Source organism: Anabrus simplex, chromosome 8 (assembly GCF_040414725.1).
Source record: "Anabrus simplex isolate iqAnaSimp1 chromosome 8, ASM4041472v1, whole genome shotgun sequence".
NCBI classification, from domain to species: Eukaryota; Metazoa; Arthropoda; class Insecta; order Orthoptera; family Tettigoniidae; genus Anabrus; species Anabrus simplex.
The window spans coordinates 132,891,649-132,912,069 of NC_090272.1; the positions used below are offsets into that span (position 1 = coordinate 132,891,649).

The 20,421-nt window shown below is 39.0% G+C and overlaps 1 protein-coding gene across 4 annotated transcripts in view; it reads right to left on the reverse strand.

Moving 5' to 3' along the window:
- Window positions 1-20,421, reverse strand: part of LOC136878896 (next to BRCA1 gene 1 protein) — a 219,112-nt gene that overhangs the window by 181,129 nt on the left and 17,562 nt on the right. For all 4 annotated transcript variants that reach the window (XM_067152484.2, XM_067152487.2, XM_067152486.2 and 1 more), the window contains exon 3: window positions 12,942-12,983. In XM_067152484.2, the coding sequence (XP_067008585.2) occupies window positions 12,942-12,983 (42 nt within the window). The remainder of the gene's footprint in view (window positions 1-12,941; window positions 12,984-20,421) is intronic.

Genomic DNA, 20,421 nt, shown 5'->3' on the forward strand with positions numbered 1-20,421 from the left:
GTAGTACAAAAGTCAACTCATCTCAATAACATGCTAGATGTATTCTTGGTTAAACCATGGGAAATTGTTGATAAAACTGAGGTAATTGAAGGGATAGGTGACCATAAGGCTTTAATAATGGATGCAGGACTGGTACCAAAAAGGCTTAATAAGAGGGTCTTACAAGACAAGAAATTGTACAGAAAAACTAAAGTTGATGAATTTGCAACTTACCTTAAATCACAATTCAGCTGTTGGATAAGTGAAGGGAGTAATGTGGATATACTTTGAGCAAAACTTAAAGGAATCATTTGGGAAGGAGAGAAGAGATTTGTACCTGTTAAGAAGGGTAAAATGACCTCAGATCCTGTTTATTACACAATAAGAAAATTAAAAAGAAAATGTATAATAGAAAACTGGAAAATCAAAGAGGGTAGGAAGAGTAGAGAAACTAGAAAACAGCTAATGAGGGAACTTAATAGAGTGAAAAAGGAAGCAAAAGAGAATTATATGACTGGCATACTTCAAGACGGTAATGACCACAAAAGGAAATGGAAAAACCTGTATTCATATATTAGGAATCAAAAAGGAAAAGGAATCTAAATTCTCACAATGATGGGAGAAGGGGGTGAATACTTTTTAACAGATATTGCGAAAGCAAATCTATTTAGTAGGGAATTCAGAGATTCAGTAGAAAATTGTAAGGAGTTGGAAATCGAAACAGAAGATAGAGAGGGAGAGACCCATAAGGAAACAAGAAGTTTCTCATTCACAAATGAGGATACCTTGAGAGAAATCCAACTGCTTCAGCAAGGAAAAGCAGCAGGGAGTGATCAAATTACTGGGGAGGTATCAAAGTCAATGGGGTGCCTTATTTAAAATTTCTCTTTGACTATGTCATAAATAATAGTGTAATACCACAGGAATGGAAGGAATCTATATTAATACCAAATTATAAAGGAATGGGTGATAAAAATTGGTTCATGAGGAGCACCTATGGATTTAGAAAGAAATTTTCTTGTGAGGCACAATTGGTGGGATTTTGGATTCAGGAGGCCAGTTAGATTGCATAGCCATAGACCTTTCCAAAGCCTTTGACAGAGTGGAACATGGAATATTATTAAAGAAACTGGAGGGAATAGGATTGGGCATAAGGGTTATATGTTCTCATAAACTCAATTTGGTAGTTGTTGTTTTAACATCAATGTCCTGCCATCTTCCCTTTCACTCTCACCTCACTCTGCTGTCCAGCCGGTGCGCTGACAGACAATGGTTTTACATGGCTGTCCATACAATGAATGCATAGTGGACAAACATAACTGTTAGTCATAACACTTCCCAGGGTCCACCTTAATGATTTCCGATGGGTTATTGTTATTGTTAGTGACAGGTTAGATTCTGGTTCACCAGAGAGCACTGTTAGTGACAGGGTTAGATTAGAGTTTGGTTAATACTGTCAACAAGACTGATTTTTGGGGTTAGGTTACATTAGTGACAAAACTCCTAAAAGTGACAGATTATGGTTTGTGAAAAAATTACTGATGGAGACAGATTAGATTCTGGTTTACCGGAAAGCACTGTTAATGACAGGGTTAGGTTAGAGGGAGATATAACACCATATCTGAAGTACTTATTTGATTATTGTTTGCATAAAGGAGCTATACCATCACCCATTGCATCACTGCATGTAAGCTTTGGGAAAGCATTCTTTCTGATTTTATTAGACATTTTTTCAAAATTAATAAAGGTTTCGATAAAAGGCAGTTCGGGTTTAGGAAAGGTTAATCCACTGAAGCTCAACTTGTAGGATTCCAGCAAGATATAGCAGATATCTGTGATTCAGAAGGTCAAACGGACCTGTCTAAGGCATTTGATAGGGTGGATCATGGGAGGCTACTGGCAAAAGTGAGTGTAATTGGACTAGACAAAAGAGTGACTGAATGGGTAGATATATTCCTAGAAAATTGAACTCAGACAATTTGAGTAGGTGAATATTCATCTGACCCTATAATAATTAAGAGGGGAATTCCTCAAGGCAGTATTATTGGAGCTTTATGTTTTCTTATATCTATATACTGTACTGTATATAAAATTGGATGTTGGTAAATTTGAGATTAATAGACTCAAAAACTACTGGACTGATTTTGCTGAAAAATTCACAACTTTTTCTTATTACTCCTGGGTGGGATCATAAAATGGTTTGAATGAAACCGGATAGGTAGTTTTATTATTATGAGTAATTTTATTAAATTGCAAAACCGCACCAAGATTGGATCGACTTGATGGACAGATTGTCGCTAGGCGACAGCAGCTAACACTATCATGATAGCCCGGTAATAAATACTGTATGTAGGAGGATGGGAACACGCCGTCATGTTTTATAAAGTGCCTTTCTTGATGGGAGATTCATTCTTATGCCTGTTATTTGGAAATAGTAATCCAACATGCTGTGATCGAGATGTACTTTCACATCATAGAATCAGCTTTGATATGTCCAGTTTGAAGAATGTAGCTATGTATTATATGTGCAAAATATTTAAGAAACTGTGGAAAGAATACAATATCAACAGCGGAAAGACACTAGTTATCATCCACTTCTAACAAAGAGCAACTGGGGGTTTCCAACAAGCAAAGGCGAGACTATGTAATCTATCTATAGGTCAATACTATATATATAAATGCCATTGTATGTGGGTATTATAACCTTTCAATGGTCTCCGGATCATTAGAAGAACCATTGAAGGTTATGAGAACGAGAAAATCAACAGAAATTATACGGAAGCATATGTCCAGTCACCATACGTCCAGCTATGTCTGTGGGCCGAGATAACTCGCTCATTTGAACAGAAATGTTGATGGAAATGAGATGAATGCATAAATTCATAAGCTCAGAACCCTGTGGTTTTTGGATAATTATGTCCAGAATATATATAAATGATATGAGTAAAGAAGTGGAATCAGAGATAGGGCATTTTTGCGGATGATGTTATTCTGTACAGAGTAATAAATAAATAACTGCAAATTGACCTCGATGATATGAGATGGACAGTATGGTGATAAACCGGCTTAAAAGTCAAGTTTTGAGTTCACAAGTAGGAAAATTCCTCTCAGTTTTAATTACTGCTTTGATGAGGTGAAAATTCCTAATGGGAATCATTGTAAGTACCTAGGTGTTAATATAAGGAAATTTCGTTGGGGTAATCACATAAATGGGATTGTAAATAAAGGGTACATATCTCTGCACATGGTTATGAGGGTATTTAGGGGTTGTAGTAACAATGTTAAGGAGAGGGTATATAAGTCTCGGGTAAGATCCCAACTAGACAATGGTTCCAGTGTATGGGACCCTCACCAGGATTACTTGATTAAAGAACTGGAAAAAATCCAAACAAAAGCAGCTCGATTTGTTCTGGGTGATTTCCGATAAAAGAGTAGCATTATGAAAATGTTGCCAATTTCTTTGCAATCATTTAAGAAAAGGCTAGGAAAACAACAGATAGGGAATTTGCTACCTGGGCAACTGTCCTAAATGCAGATCAGTAGTGACTGATTGGTCAGGAGTAACTTATAGATCATGCAGGCAGTACTGCCACAGACAGTATTTGTGCTGGGGGATGTCTGAGAGGAAGAGTGGAGGCAGAATGTGATGTCAATATTGTTACTGTGTCAATTACCCTAAACTTTTACAAAACAACACAAAACTTGTCATTAGAACATATTTATCATCTTCTTTTCCTTCAGCGTTTGTACTTCCTACCGGTGGGGTCCGCTACGTGAATTAGTTGTCTCCATTTAGTTTTGTCCAAAGCCATGTTAGGGTGGAGACTTATGCCCTTTTGATCTTTGTGAAGGGTATCGGCCCATCGCTGTTTTGGTCGTCCTTTTCGTCACCTACCAGCAACTTCTAACATGTAAGCCGTCTTCGCGATAGTGTCGGCGTCTGCCCTTTGTACATGTCCAAACCATCGTAGACAACTCTCGCACATTTTTTCTTGAATCAGTGGAACTTCAAATCTCACCCTTTGGATACATTGGAGATATGATCCAGTTTAGTGACGCCAGTTGTCCACCTCAGCATCTTAGTCTCCGTGACGCTCTGTCTCAGCCGTAGTCGACCAACATTTGCAACCATACATTGCAACAGGTCAGATGACAGTAAGATAGATTTCTGATTTGAGATTATCTTTCATCCTCTGGTCGCCAGTGACACCGATTTTTGTTCTCCATTTCAACCAAGATGCGGATATCTTTGCATTGACCTCTTCGACAAGTCGGCCTCATCAGTGATCGTAGACCCAAGATACTGTCACTCGCAGTAGGTTCTCACTGTCCACCTGAATGGTTCCAATTGCTTTTGGATCTGCCATCATATATTCAGTCTTCTTTTTATTTAGGTACAGGCCATATTGCACCAGCTGATCACTCCCTTCTTGGGTTTGGCATTGCAGATCAATCTGGGTCTCAGAGACCAACATGATATCGTCTGGGTAGAGAAGCAACCATGGCAAAGAACGGTGCAGGTCTACTGTTACAGTGTCCACCACTAGAATGAACAAGAGCGGTGACAGTGCTGAACTTTAGGAATGCCAACGGTGGTGGGAAAGTGGCTGGATGCTCCTGCGGCGGCCTGAACATAGCTCCGTGGGTCTACATAACCCTTTCAGACCTGAAAGAAAACTGGGGGTGTGAATTTTTGTTTGTATGTCAAAAACTGACTAAAATGCTCCTCAATACACATATTGATAGTTTATTTTACAAAATAAAAACTAACATCTGAAAAAAAAAAAAAAAAAAAAAAAGGGACCCACACAATTGTGCATGTCAGGACTTACTTCACACATTACACACACAGAAAAATTCAGCTCAGTACATGTTCAAATGTTCTAATTCATAGTATGAAACAACTTAAAGCAGTTAAAATCCTTGTTCAAACACAAGTACACATTACACTTCGTACATCATGTACGAGTTCGACTCTTGCAGTCCTTTTGGCGGCAGCACCTTGCCGATTTTAATTCATCAACTACAGGCCAGTGGTCATAGCCATCGAGTCTCTTGTCCAGAGCAGGGATTTTCGCGACTCTAGTTCTCGATGCGTCAGTGCTGGAGCAGTCATCTTCTGTTGAATGTCTACGTTTTTTGGTTGGTGCATCAATTAGGGCTTCTGAGACAGCTGTTTGAAACACAAGCAAGTCCAAATTATCCTTGGCAGGAATATGAGCCTTTCTGCAATCTTCTCGGTATTCCATCCATGCATTTACCAAGGCGAGGTCCAAGAAATGCAGGGATACCTTGAGGGTCCATTTCTTGGTTTTTATCCATGTACGGTAATACTCCATTTGCTGGTCACAAATATCAACACCACCCATACATGGATTGTAACAGCGTACAACAAAGGGACATGGTACTGTCCCCGTTAAAATTGGCGATATTGTGAATATTTTCAACAAGTGGAAAGTAAAAGTTTTATTGTCTGCTTGGAACTGCAGCGTGTTATTTGGGGAGTAGTGGCGAGCTAAGAACGAGTTTTTTTCGTCGTTCAGAGGGGTGATACATGGCAGGACTGTGCCAAGGTCAGAGCAAACCACGTGACCACCGCCGCACGCGCGCAACTCACAGTCTGGAATAGTCTGAGCCAATTAAATGAGACCATCAGCCAATTACCGTTCTCGTTGAAGATCACACCTCCCAGGCTGATAAGATAAAAAGGCCTTGTTTCGAGTAAATCGCTCTCTCTGAATATCCTTCTCTTACCCTGAATATTCTTCGCTGTGCTGCTGTGTGGGACACTACGTTATCGGACCACGTGGAGAAATAATTTCCAGTTCAAGTCGACGCCCGTTTTGCCAGAATTTAGCGAGAATTAGTGAATTCCTATGGAATAAAAACGTCTTAAGAACCAAGTTAAGTGCGACTGTGTAGACGAGCTATTAATATTCGACGTGTGCTTGTGCAAAATACTTAATCTTGTCATCTCAGTTACAGCTTGTGACCGGCGTTCTACCGAAGTCGTCTTAGAAGCTGAACACCTCAAGATGGATAATTCCACAACCACCGACAACACAACTTCATCGAGGGACACCTGCTACAGAGCCTCCATGGAGCTGTAAAATGTGAGGCGTATCTGGTAATTGGAAGGAGACTGACCGGAGGAAAATGCTGGAATAATTGACTGACGACGGGAATCGAACTCCATCTAAAACTTGAGTACCTTTTAATTTAATTTATCTGTCTTACCTTTTGTACAACTAGAGGTCTTTCTTCTTTAAGTTGTAGATCTATTAGTTTGTTGTAGGTAGAAACATTTCATTTTTCCACTTCTTAAGGTGTCGTGGTAGACTAGGTACGTGTGAATGAAATTTTGAATCTATTAGAGTAGACATGTAGGTTGTCTTTGAATGATTTCCCATGCTTAGGAGCTTTATACTTAATAATCACTGACCACACGATAAATCTACTTTCCTCGTAATGTTGAAAGTTACTGGACTGAAATTGCGTGTACATTTTGAGTGAATAGGGTCGAACCTAGTGTCTTTCAAGATCACTTGTTGTATTTATGATGAAGTCATCTAATTTTACGATATTCCACGAGGATCAGCAGATGTAATAATCACTTAAATAATAATAATGTTGACTAAAGATCGGGTAAAACAGAATTAAACGCTCGTGGGCCATAAATTTACTGTAGAGTCCTTATGTGGTGAGACTGAATGTGCTCTGTTCATGAAGGGTCTGGAATATGACCAATCCTGAGGGATATTTGTTGTATAATTGAGCAATTGATGATTTAATGATGATATTTGACTTATTCTTGTGTATTGGGAGCGCAAGATAGATTATAATTATTGGAGCACGTGTTGCGAGTGTATTTCACAGGTAGGGAATAAAAATAATACGATTAAGGCTCACGCTCGCGATAGTTTCAACCTGTAGCCCAAACGATGGTAGTGCTTATGGATTTTACTAGAATCTTCCATTATAATTTCATGAGTTAGATGAACTTACGTTGATATGTGAAATGTGTTTCTACCAAGTGATACCCATGACTTCGATCAGTAGCCACCATTAATGAAGGATAATTTCAGTACACAGATTATTTCTGCTAGATATTACGCATCCTGAGCACTCGTAAAAATCATGAATAAACTTGCCAAAACAGGATTCGATGTAAATAATGTACATAAAAGACGTGTTTCCTAGTGTGAATGTGTGTGTGTATGTAAATATGTATATTTCTCTTGTATCATGTTGGTCCCATTTAATTTGATCTGGTCGTGCACTTGCTGCGACGCAGATTACACTCATTGTTGTGTGTTGCCTTAAGAAGTAATTTTCATGCCCTTAAGGGAAAATTTGGTCAACTTAAGTCGAGGAAGACTAGAAAAGGATTTATTTTCTTCATTAGCGTGATTTAAAAGGAAAGATCATCTCGTTATTTTACGAAGGCACTCAATTTGTAAATAAAATTTATTTAACTAGCTCACACGTGGATAATGTAAATTTCTGACTCATTTATAGTTGAACTTTGAAATATTTTAAGATTAATTTGAAGGAAAATGCAATACAAAGATCAGAAGTAGAAGTTCGTTAGCCGCATGATTACTTTGAGTTATGGTGAAACCAAGTAATTAATAATTAATTGAATATAATTATTCTGAAATGCTAATGACGATCATTAGGTAAATAATGCGGTGGAAAATTAATGAGAACACGATCGTGTGACAATGAAACATAGGTTAATTAAATGATGAGAAAATAATAATAATAATTATAATTATCAGAATAATAATTAATTAATTTTGAGAATCTTTGAAATCAATTTTCATTTTCTACTGAAGTTCATGTTTGTGTCATTGACTAATATTAAATACTGTAAATGATAAATGCAGTTGAGTACATCTTAAAACCACGTGTTGAGACTACTTTGAATTGGTAAAACTTTGAACACATTTATTGTAAAACCCTCGTTAACAAGACAGTTGTTAATTATTTTACGAACCACTATGTTAATTTATTTAAATTCTTTCAATCAAATATTTTGATTTGGAAAGGCAAGAGGCCTAATTTTCCTTTGGTTTTCATTACAGCACAGTAAGGCTGGAGATTAAGAACACGTGTCACTCTAAATAAGGAGGAAGAAGTACAATATTATGGAAGTTCTATGTGAAAAAACAATATATCAGTAAGAATATTTTCATTTATTGTTTGCTTATGTGAATAAATGTCAGTGTTGTTTTAACATTTCTTTTTATCCTGCTTGGTCATCAATCCTTAACATCCCTTAAATGCCTCTAGAAAGTGATAGCCAACGATCGAACCTTGGGATCTCTCGCTCGATGGCTGGGCTTAGCTCGGGGAAAATGGGGGCAGTACCTCATTATATTTTCCCTCTTTCTTAGACCATCTTTTCACATTTGTCACTGATTCTGCTCCACTACGACAAAAGTGTAACACACTTGCTATCTCGCCATTTCACTGCTACCAACTTCTCATCGCTTCTACAAAATTCTTCATAGTCACCCTGTCTAAGCTTTGAATCATGACTGAAATGTACCCCTTTCAACCTATTAAGCATGATGGTGCCTGTACCCTCCAGATTAAGTTCTATCAACTTATCCATCAGTCCCACGGTTGTGAAGAAGCGATCAAAATATACAGTACATAACTACCAGGTGGGAGAGTCTGTACTAATCGCAGAACTACTGAAGGCCCTAGTCCCAATTGTCTCTCTGGTAATGGTGTGGTTGTGCCCTGGTAAATTTCGAAGTCTACTACTAATCCAAAAGAGGTAGTACTAACAAAATTCTTTAGTCCTACTGGCCTTGGTTTATTCTTCACATACTGTCTGAGCTTACACCGCCCAGTAAACGGGATCATTTGTTCATCGACCGAGTAGGACTTGCATTCACGTGGGATGGCAAGACATTTCTTATGAACAGTGTCAATAATTGGTTGCACCTTGCACAGCCTGTTAGTTGAAACTTCTTCAGAATTCACTGCAACAGTCTCCACAAAATGTAAACACTGTCTAAGATCGAAAAACCTGTCTCTAGCTATTGCAGATGCCACAATGTCCAATCGTACATCAACACGCCAATACATTCTCATTCGTAGATACGGAATATTCCCCATAACTATATTTACTCCAAAGAATTTTTTAATTTCGGATGCACTAGTTTTCAATTATTTTCCATTCTTAGACAATGAGTAATTGTTGGTGTAGTAGGCAGTAGTTTCAAAAAAGTCATCTGGGAAGTATTCTGAGAAATATTCCAATGGCCTCTTGACTGTGTGGTCCTGAAAAAAATGAAAAAAAACCATCTGAGGCCATTGAATACTTTTTGTTAATCTACAAAATACAATTAAAAATAAAACTAGTGCTTACCACTGTTTCCACGTAATTAAAGGGTGACCGTGTAGATTTCGATAAAAAAAGGCTTCTGTCTCCAGAGTAAAGGTCTAGAATTTGGAGAGGGTACTGGTAATTTTGGCGATGGTACTGCATTAGGTTCATCTCCTTCACTGTCAGTTTCAGAATTGCACAAAACTTCTGGTCTTTCAAGAAGATCAGCAGAATTATCATCATCATCATCATCATCATCATCATCATCATCATCATCATCTGAAAGACCTTCGAGTCACTTCCTTCTAGCAATTCCAAAATTTTTCCTTCGTAATTTTCCAGTGATTCGATGATGATGATGATGCTTGTTGTTTAAAGGGGCCTAACATCGAAGGTCATCGGCCCTCCAGTGATTCGAACTCTGAAATATAAAATAAATGAGGCATGTAAATGAGTACTTCCGGCCTTACTACTACCTAGTTCTGTTTGCTCGTGTAAGCAATATCACGACATACAGGATTTATTATGAAAAATTACATTATACTAAAGCAATATCACAAGAACTCAAGTGTGACAACACAGCACTCCATTATGCATCGTCTGTAAGAAGACCTAGCCCGCACAATTGTGCGTATCAAAATTCAAAACCTCGTGGTATCACGTACGATGATGATATCTTCAAAATTTACGTTCACTAACCAATGTACACACTTCACTGAATATATTCCGCTATTCAGTAAAGCTTCTAGATAAATATAAACGCAATAAATAAATAAATACTTACTTTTGGCACTACTGCTTCCCGCCATCTCGCCGATCAACTGTGCTTTTTAAACTTTTCTTCCTTCGCCCTGGCGGTCAAACGCTAACTAAAAACAATTGAAATACGCGCCACATGTCCCACACAATCACTGCAGTCCGGTCTAGCGCCGAGAAAACGTCAAATACGGCCTGAGATAAATAAAATACGAACCCGCACAATTGTGTGTACACGGTCTGAAAGGGATAAAGCAGCTGAATCCAGTTGACATGCTCTTGCAGTGCCAGCCATATGAGGTCATGCGGTACGCAATCAAAGGCCTTCTCAAGGTCCAGGAAAGCTAGACGGATCAGCTTGCTCTTCTCACGATGCTTTTCAGCCAAGAGCTGTGCAGCATAGATTGCATTGGTTGTGCCACAATCTTTCAGAATTCAGCTTGGTTTCTGGAAAGCACAACGATTTCACATATCCTTTTATAAAAAACCCGTTCTAATACTTTCATCGTGTGACACAAAAGTTGGACTGGCCGGTAATCAGCAGATTCAGCTGGGCTCCCCTTCTTTTTTGAAGATGGGTACGGTGATGCTCCGTTGCCAATCGCTCGGTGTTTGACCCCTTTTTAAGGATCTGCTTGAAGAGTCGTGCTAACCATTCTGCTGCAACCCACTCTTGGCAGTACCAGAGTTCTGTTGGAAGATCGTCAGGATAAGTAGCTTTCCCCGGCTTCATTTCCTTCAAAGCAGCCTCAAGTTCTATGATATCAATATCTCTGACAGGTCCTTCCACAACAACAGTGACTGCGATTGGTGGATGGGGAAATTCTTTAGTTGAGAACTTCTCGAAATAGCTCCACCAGCGTTCTCCTGCCTTCCTCCAATCAACCAATAAGTTACCTATTTCATCGTTGATGCCACAGGAGCGCTGGATGTCTTGTGTTTCGCGATGCCTTGTTTTGGTGAGTCAGTATAATTCCCGCTCACCTGCATGTGTGTCTAGTTTTGCATAAAGACCTGATAAATGTGCTGTTTATGTTGTAGCTATTAGAACATGTTTATAAAGTGGATAAACGAGATTTTGTAATAGATCCACTTCTTTTGCATGAAGACCATCTTCAGAGAAACAGAATTAACATGTATTTTACTATTATATTCATCTACTATACGCTACAATGTAAAAAATAAGTTTAAAATATCAAGGTTGCAATGCAATAATAAAGTTACAGAATGTTGCTTATTGTATCACATGCACAATTTGTGTTTTTTTTCCTTTTTCTAAAAGTGGTTATCCCTTCTCAACTCTCTCTGCCTTAGTACCACGTATGGTCTCCTCTGGCATTGTTCAGGTCCCTGACATGCTATAGCATCCTTGTGATGAGTACACTAAAGTCATCTTGAGGAAGAATGTCCCTTTCCACCTGGTCAACTCTAATGAGGTCTGAGAGTACCTGTGGAGGTTATGGATGACCAAAAACACTTTTCAACCTGTCCCATGCATGTTCAATACAGTTCATATCCAATAAATTAGCTGGCCAGTACATATGGTTGACCCCCCTCTCTAATTAAGTTCCTCACTGAAGCACCTTGATGGAGGCGAGCATTGCTGTTGACGAGTGGGCCGATGACGTAGATGTTAGGCCCTTTAAACAACAAGCATCATCATCATCATCATCATCATCATCATCATCATCATCATCATCATCATCATCATCATCATCATTGCTGTTGACGAAAATGAATTCAGCACCATATCCATCCCTAAAGGGTTGTAAAAGTGGTCTAAGAATTTCATTGGTATACCGCTGGGCAGTTAACGTCCCTCAAATTGATATCAAAGGTGTACGACGGCCATGCATAATCCCAGTCCAAAAACATTACACAACCACCTCCAAATGCAGGCGCCTCTTGAACATACCGGTACTTTCCACTACATCCTTTACATCTCCACATCCTTTGTCGTCGTGTATCTGGCCTAAGTGATATCCACGTTTCATTTGCAAATATGACATTACATCATTCATCCAAACCCCAATAAAGAGTTTGGATGGCCCATCTCCTCTCAACGCGATGACTATTCTCTAACATGTCAAATTTGTCAAAATGACCTTATTTGGGCACTATTTGGCCGAATGCATATAACTTGTGCAGATATATACACCCTGGTTGCCCTCATCTTGTAAATGTTGAGCAGTTGAAGCTGCTGAGTCTCTGCCCTGTTAAGTGGATAAACCGATCTTGACATGGCATTGTCACCCTCGGTCGACCTTCCCCCAGTCTGTGAATCACATCATTGGTTTCACGGACCTTTTCCACATTTTTGACACCACACTCTGGGTAACCCCTACGATGCCTGACATTGTTGTTGGTGTATGTCCACCCAACATCAATGCCACAATTCTGGCTCAGCCAAAATTGGAAAATCGCATTGTACATAAAATGTAAACACTAACTGAAGCTCATACTGCACTATCACCAGTCTTCACCTGAAGTAGCATAGTTCACCCCAGGCTCAACACAGACCATACGCAGTGATATCTAATGTATTGTAAACAAGCAATTGCATTACTTGTTTGTATACAGTGCTCTCTATACCACTTACAACAGAATTACATATGTACAAATCATGGCCAAATAAACTACCAAAACATGACCTATTTTTAAGAACTTGCCTTACGTTGCACTGACACACAAGGGTCTTATGGCGACAGTGGTATAGGAAAGGGGTAGGAGTAGGAAGACAATATTCTAAACTATTTTTGAGGTGCATATATTTTGATTTATTGTTATAGCTGAAATTTATTACTGAAGTTGTCTTCAGAAAACTATGCATGTTCAGACAAAAAAGGGCCATTTCATAACTCACCTTCAGTGCCTCTTGGAACTCACATTCACTTTCAATTGGTAACTGAAATAAAAATCAAGAATACATTATTAATTTAATAAAAAATATGTATAATTTAATAATAATAATAATAATAATAATAATAATAATAATAATAATAATAATAATAATAATAATAATAATAATAATAATCGTATGGCCTCAGCTACCGTGTGCAGACATTTCAATTTGATGCCATCTGGCTGACTGCTCGTCAATTTCGACATTCTGTTTTACTCAAGGCCTACTAAATGGCAGACCGAGTAAACCAAAACTCTCTTGGGCATCTATGGCTGAGATTTAATGAATTTTGTTGGGTAAACACAAAATGTGTCACCAGAGATCTTCTTGAAAAGACGAGGAGAAAAAAACAAAAGAACATGCCATTGACATTTTAATTTACTCTAGTTTTATTTTGTTAATGTCAATAAGCATTGTTCCATTTGGAAAAATGCAACTTATTAAAATAAACATCAACCAACCAACCCCATGGCACTACAGCCCATGAAGGACCTTGGCCTACCAAGCAACCACTGCTCAGCCTGAAGGCCTGCAGATTACGAGGTGTCGTGTGGTCAGCACGACGAATCCTCTCGGCCATTATTCTTGGCTTTCTAGACCAGGGCCGCTATCTCACCGTCAGATAGCTTCTCAATTCTAATCACGTAGGCTGAGTGGACCTCGAACCAGCCCTCAGGTCCAGGTAAAAATTCCTGACCTGGCCGGCAATCGAACCTGGGGCCTCCGGGTAAGAGGCAGGCAACTACCCCTACACCACGGGGCCGGCGTTAAAATAAATATATATATTCTAATAAATATTAAAATCTGTGTATTGATAATTTCTGATTACACTTCATTTCTGAGAATACAACACATCAATAGCACCTTCTATCAGAAATGTTTGGGGTGTAAGTTTTAGTAGGTGATTCACCCTGTTTATTTCGTCATACACCAATTACAGTAATAGATATTGTGTGACGATAACCTAAATTTTAAAGCTTTGGCAATGGAAATTCTAAAATAGCCTACAGCAAAGAATATTAATACAAACTCTCATAAAAGAATGACTCTCAGGATCTTCAGCATAATCATAACTCCTCTGCTACCTAACAATGATCTCTTAGTTCAGCTGTGCAATCAAGTATGATTCATTTTGCAACGTCAACAAAGCTAGTCATGTTGTATTTTGATGTTATCAAACTGTCTCAAAACTATATAGGAACATTTTAGACTACAGCCCAAAGATCAAGTTTGATCAGCGTAAATACTCTGTGGGGTCAATGAGTGGACAATAAAATAGGGCACTATCAAACAACAGAAAGCTCTAGCACAAAAGCTTCATAGAAACATGCTCAGAGTCTCGTGGGTTGAACATGCCACTAATAAACAGGCATTAAAGCGGTAAAATGCAAAAGAGAACTGCTGACCAGTATCAAATGCTGAAAAATTGCATATCTAGGGCATGTGTTCAGAAAGACAAGACGCTAATCACCACACAATAATAATAGATACCATATGCACCTATCTGTGAGCACTTGTTTATAACAATCATAATCCAACTGAACACTTTACTTGATGACGGTATTGATACGCTTACTCATTGAGGAACCACAATATATTCCATACCTATGACACAAATACAGCCTGCTGATGAATGTGAATCTTTAGTATTTCTTTGAGAATGCTTGCCATGCATCGAAAGCATCTTCCAGATGCACAAAAGGAAATGAGTTGACTGTCCTCAACACCTACGAGGAGGAGGAGTTTAAGCTGAATTAGGAGAAGATCCATTTGGCTGCTGAAGTAAAGTAGTAATATACAAATTAACACTGACACTTTGATCTTAGATGAATAAATAAGAACAAGGCCACATAGCATTACTGTAGATCTGAAAAGGGCACATAATAATGTTGACTGGTACAAGCTATTTTGAAATTGTGAAGGTGACTGGAATCAAGTCTAGAGAAAGAAGGGTTATCCCCAATCTACCAAAAGAACTTAACTGCTGTGATAATAATCAAAACCAAATCCCATGGCACTAGAGTCCTTGAAGGGCCTTGGCCTACCAAGCGACCGCTGCTCAGCTCGCAGGCTTGCAGACTACGAGGTGTTGTGTGGTCAGCACGACGAATCCTCTTGGTTGTTATTCTTGGCTTTCTAGACTGGGGCTGGTATCTCACCATCAGATAGCTCCTTAATTCTAATCACGTAGGCTGAGTGGACCTCGAACCAGCCCTCAGGTCCAGGTAAAAATCCCTGACCTGGCCGGGAATCGAACCCGGAACCTCCAGGTAAGAGGCAGGCACGCAACCCCTACACCACGGGGCTGGCATGAAAGACTTAGACATCCAGGAAGGAATGAGGCAACATATACTGATGACATATTTTATATGAGCCTGTACAGGACATCGGGGAAACTGCTGAATGGTACAGACAGACTAGAGGCTTGGAGGAATACATGATTAAATTAAATAAATCAAAAGCGAAAGTTACAGAATGCAGTTGGATGAAGTCAGGCAATGCAGGAAACATCAGATTAGGGAATTACATTTTAAAGGAAGTAGATGAAAACTGCTATTTGGACAGCAGAATTGACTTAGGATGGCAAAGTAATATTTACTGTCGTTTTGTGGCTAGCTTGTTCTCCGAGTTTCCTCGTTAATGACAGGCAACTCGAACATTAAGCAGTGTCACACACACAGGCAATAACCAGATATACGGTTGTCTGGGGTCAGCTCGACTGATGACCAATAACAAATGGCTCTTGAACAACAGCATGTTTGCGTTGTCAATGACAGATTCCACACAGAGTCTGGTCTGATCTTCAAAAGCAGGCCAGTATTGTGAGAACTATACAGAAGTTAAGATGTACATGGTACACCTGAAAAATACAATTAGCAGTGAAATTTTGAAGTCACTACAGATCAAATTGCACATGTTAAAACAGAATTTTATGTCATGCAACAATGTTTATCTGCAGTCTATTAAAGAACATAAATAATCCAGTATTTCACATAAAACAGTAAATTTCATTATATTTTTTTATTTATCTATCTGATTAATTACAAGGCATGTTTTTTAAGTAAGTACCATTTTGATATGCCTTTGCTGGCAGGACCTAGTGTTTACACTGCACTATGTCTTCTGGTATAGGCTAGAGCAATTTTGTTACTTTCATTGATCTGTCGCTGTCTTATCCTTGGCTTTGACAATATGAAAGTGACTAAGGTATGAGCGATGCTAGTAATGCCATTCCTTCTGCAGCCAGTCCCTGCTATGAATGGCGTGAAAATGTTGCTCATATGGCTGGTTGGTGCATGGATTTTAGTAGGCTTGGCAGACTGATATGTAATAGCAACTTCTGGCTTGGTGAGGAAAGCAACGGGAAACTACCTCACTCCTCATTTCCCTAGTACGCCTCTTCAGTGATGCCTAGGCCATCTATGACAGCTGATGGCAGAGCTGTTGAGGATCCAACCAGCCTTAGGGCTGAGGACTGAGCAATACCGTTTTGATATTCCGCCGATGCAGCGCTGCGGTCGGCATTCCGTGCACGCGCGCGGTGTACCTGCATCTATTGGCAAGGCTGAGACGCCATTACGGCAATAGTCGCCCATGTGTACGTTTGTTGGCAAGCATTTGAAATGGCCTCGCCGATTGAGAGTCCTGCCGACTGTGAAGTCCGGTCTGTTGTTCATTTTCTGAGTGCAAAAGGTTTGAGAGCTATCGATATGCACTGTGAGATCTGTGCAGTTTACGGAACAAACATTATGAGTGATGAAATGGTTAGGAAATGCGTTCGAGCATTTAAAGATAGCCGAGAAGATGTGCATGATGAAGAACGGAGTGGGCGACCTTCAGTCATTAGTGAAGATTTGGTGGAGGCAGTTGACCGAGCAGTGAGAGAAAACAGATGCTTTACGTCGTTATCTGACGTGTTTCCTCAAGTTTCTTGAAGTGTTCTTTATGAAATTGTGAGTGAACGATTAAATTACCGAAAGGTGTGTTCACGCTGGGTACCGAAAATGTTGATGGAGGAACACAAAAGCAAACATTTGGGCAGTGCCTTAACTTTCCTGGAGCGTTACCCCGAGGAAGGTGGTGATTTCTTGAGTCAAATTGTAACGGGGGATGAAACCTGGGTGGCCTATGTTACACCTGAATGGAACGGCGACATTCAACTTCACCAAAGAAAGTGAAGTTTAAGCAAACAATGTCAATCCAGAAAATCATGTGTACCGTGTTTTGGGACAGAAAGGGGGTGTTACTGGTGGACTTTTTTTGCACCGTGGTGAGACAATCAATTCAGCAATGTATTGCGAGACCTTAAACAAACTGCACCGCTCAATTCAGAACAAAAGGCGAGGCATACTCAGTAAGAGCGTCATTTTGCTTCATGACAATTCACACCCACATGTGGCTCATCGAACCCAAGACCTCATCACATCATTTCGCTGGGAACAACTCGATCACCCTGCATACAGTTCCGATCTTGCACCCAGTGATTACCACTTGTTCCTGCATTTGAACAAACATATGGCTGGCAAACGCCACAAAGACAATGATGGTGTCAAGATGGCCGTGTTGCAGTGGCTGACAAATCAGGTGGCCAACTTCTATGAGGATGGTATGCAAAAGCTTGTTGTACAATATGACAAGTGCCTCAATATTGGTGGGAATTATGTTGAAAAGTAGAGTAATGTACAGGCTTTCATATAAAAATGAAATTGTTAAAAAATCTGTGTTTGTTTTTCATTTATTTCAAAATGGTACTTACTTAAAAACATGCCTCGTAATCTGATGATTCATCTTATCTTAAGGGGGGAAGGAAACAAAACGTGTCACATGACTTAGGACCCACTATATAATTCTAAAATAAGTCCACAGCAAAGAATATTAATACAAACACTCATAAAAGAATGACTATCACGATCTTCAGCATAATCATAACTCCTCTGCTACCTAATAACGATCTCTTAGTTCAGCTGTCCAATCGAGTATGATTCATGCTGCAACAGTACAGCTAGTCATGTTCAATTTTGATGTTATCATATTGTCTCAAAACTATAGGAACTTTTCAGACTATAGCCCAAAGATGAAGTCTGATCAACACAAATACTCATTGAGGACACTGACCCTAGGAATGAATATTGTTTGAGTCATCAGTCCAAAGACTGATCTGATGCATCTATCCATGCCACCCTAACCTGTGCTACCCTTTTCATTTTTACATAACTACTGCATCCTACAACCGCTCTAATCTGCTTGTCATATTCATACCTTGGTCTACCCTACTGTTCTTACCACATACACTCCCCTCAAAAACCAACTGAACAAGTTCTGGGTGTGATGTGTGCTATCATTCTATCTCTTCTTCTCATAAAATTTACCCAAAGTTTATAATTTTTATGTTCCATATTGATGACAATATAATTTTTGTAGACAAATGAGGTAACCCCCCTAATCAAAGCAATATAAAATTAGTACTTCAATTTATTTTAATCTTGGTAGTAGTTTGTTTCATAACATAATCAACTAAGATCTAACTTAACATCAATCTATTCTATCTTAATTTTTCACCAATTGTTTTCAATTTTATACAAGTGTTCCACAAATTATTTATATTTCTTCAAGACAGTGATTTATATTTATTGAAGTATACCAACAGATCATAAGAATTTTCAAGTGTGGTGTTATATCCTCAAGACAGAGACTTACCGGTATTTTAGTGGATATTGAATACTGGTATTGGATCACAACAATTTTCAAGTATTATCCTATCTACTTTTGTTATATGTACGACCAATTAGTTTTCTAACTGTTTTAAGATTTTATGGCTGACTAGCAATTACCCGCGGCTTCGCTCGTGTGGATTTCATAATTTGATCAGAGTAATCGTTCCACTGCATTGTACTAAGAGACTATCTGAAAATTCCTGAAGTATAAAAACTCACCCAGAAGAGTTTCATTTACCCCAGAAATTCGTTGTAAACCCTATTTGTGGTTTCACCCTTTTGGGCTAAGACGACCATGCGATATAGAAGTATATATGCGAGAAACAGTCTTCTCAAGTCGAAAAATAAATACATGTTTCTATATTTTTAAAGGAGATTCCAAATACCCATTCCCACATCTGTAACATATTCAATTTTTGAGATATACATAAGTATCCCCATATAAAGAATTCAACCCCTTGATCAGTCCTTCCCCTACCCCCATCTAAGTGTATTTTCCGAAAACAAAAGTACATGTTTCCTTACTTTTAAATGAGATGCCAAATATGAATTTTCACGCCTGTAACATTTTGAGATTTTAAGATATGAGTATCCTCATAAAAAATAATTCAACTATTTTTCACTACTTTTCACCTCCTGTTAAGTGCCCTCTTCAAACACAAAAAGGTACATATTCCTGTATTTTTAAAAGACTTTCCAAATACCAAGTTTCTTGTCTCTAGCACGTTGAGTTTTTGACATATAATGTAAAATGAAATGGCGTATGGCTTTTAGTGCCGGGAGATTCCAGGACAGGTTCGGCTCACCAGGTGCGGGTCTTTTGATTTGGCACCCGCAGATGACCTGCGCATCGTGATGAGGATGAAATGATGATGACACATACACCCAGCCCCCGTGCCAGGGAAATTAACCAATTCCCGACCCTACCGGGATTCGAACCCGGGACCCCTGTGACCAAAGGCCAGCACGCTAACCATTTAAAGATCGAGCCAGACGACATATAATGTAGATATACCGGTACTCATTTTAAAAATTCACCCGCTTTTCCAATTCTTTTCAGTCCCTCAATTGGATTTTCCTAAAGCAAAAAAAAAAAAAAAAAAAAATACGTGTTTCATTATTTTTAAAGGATATTCAAATACCAGTTTTCATACCTGTACGTCGGTAACACCTTCAGTTTTTGAGATAAATGTATGCTCATAAGAATTACTGGTATTCAACTTCTTCTTCCTCACTTCTTTCCACCCCTCTCCCGCCTTAAGTGGACTTTCAGAAAACAAAAGTACTTGTTTCTTTATTTTGAAAGGAAATTCAAAATACCAACTTCCACGTCTGTAACAGCTCCAGTTTTTGAGATATAATTATACTCAGGAAAGTAATTCAACTCCTTTTTCACCCCCTTTCCTACCCGTTGATTCCCCTCCCCAAAAGTGCGTGTTTCTTTATTTTTAAATGAGATTCCATATACCAGTGTTCTTATCTTTAACATTTTTAGTTGAAATGAAATGACGTATGGCTTTTAGTGCCGGGAGATCCCAGGACGGGTTTGGCTCGCCAGGTGCAGGTCTTTTGATTTAACGCCCGTAGGTGACCTGGGCGTCGTGATGAGGATGAAATGATGATGAAGACAACACATACACCCAGCCCCATGCCAGGGAAATTAACCAATGATGGTTAAAATTCCCGAATCTGTCGGAAATCGAAGCCGGGACCCCTGTTACCAAAGG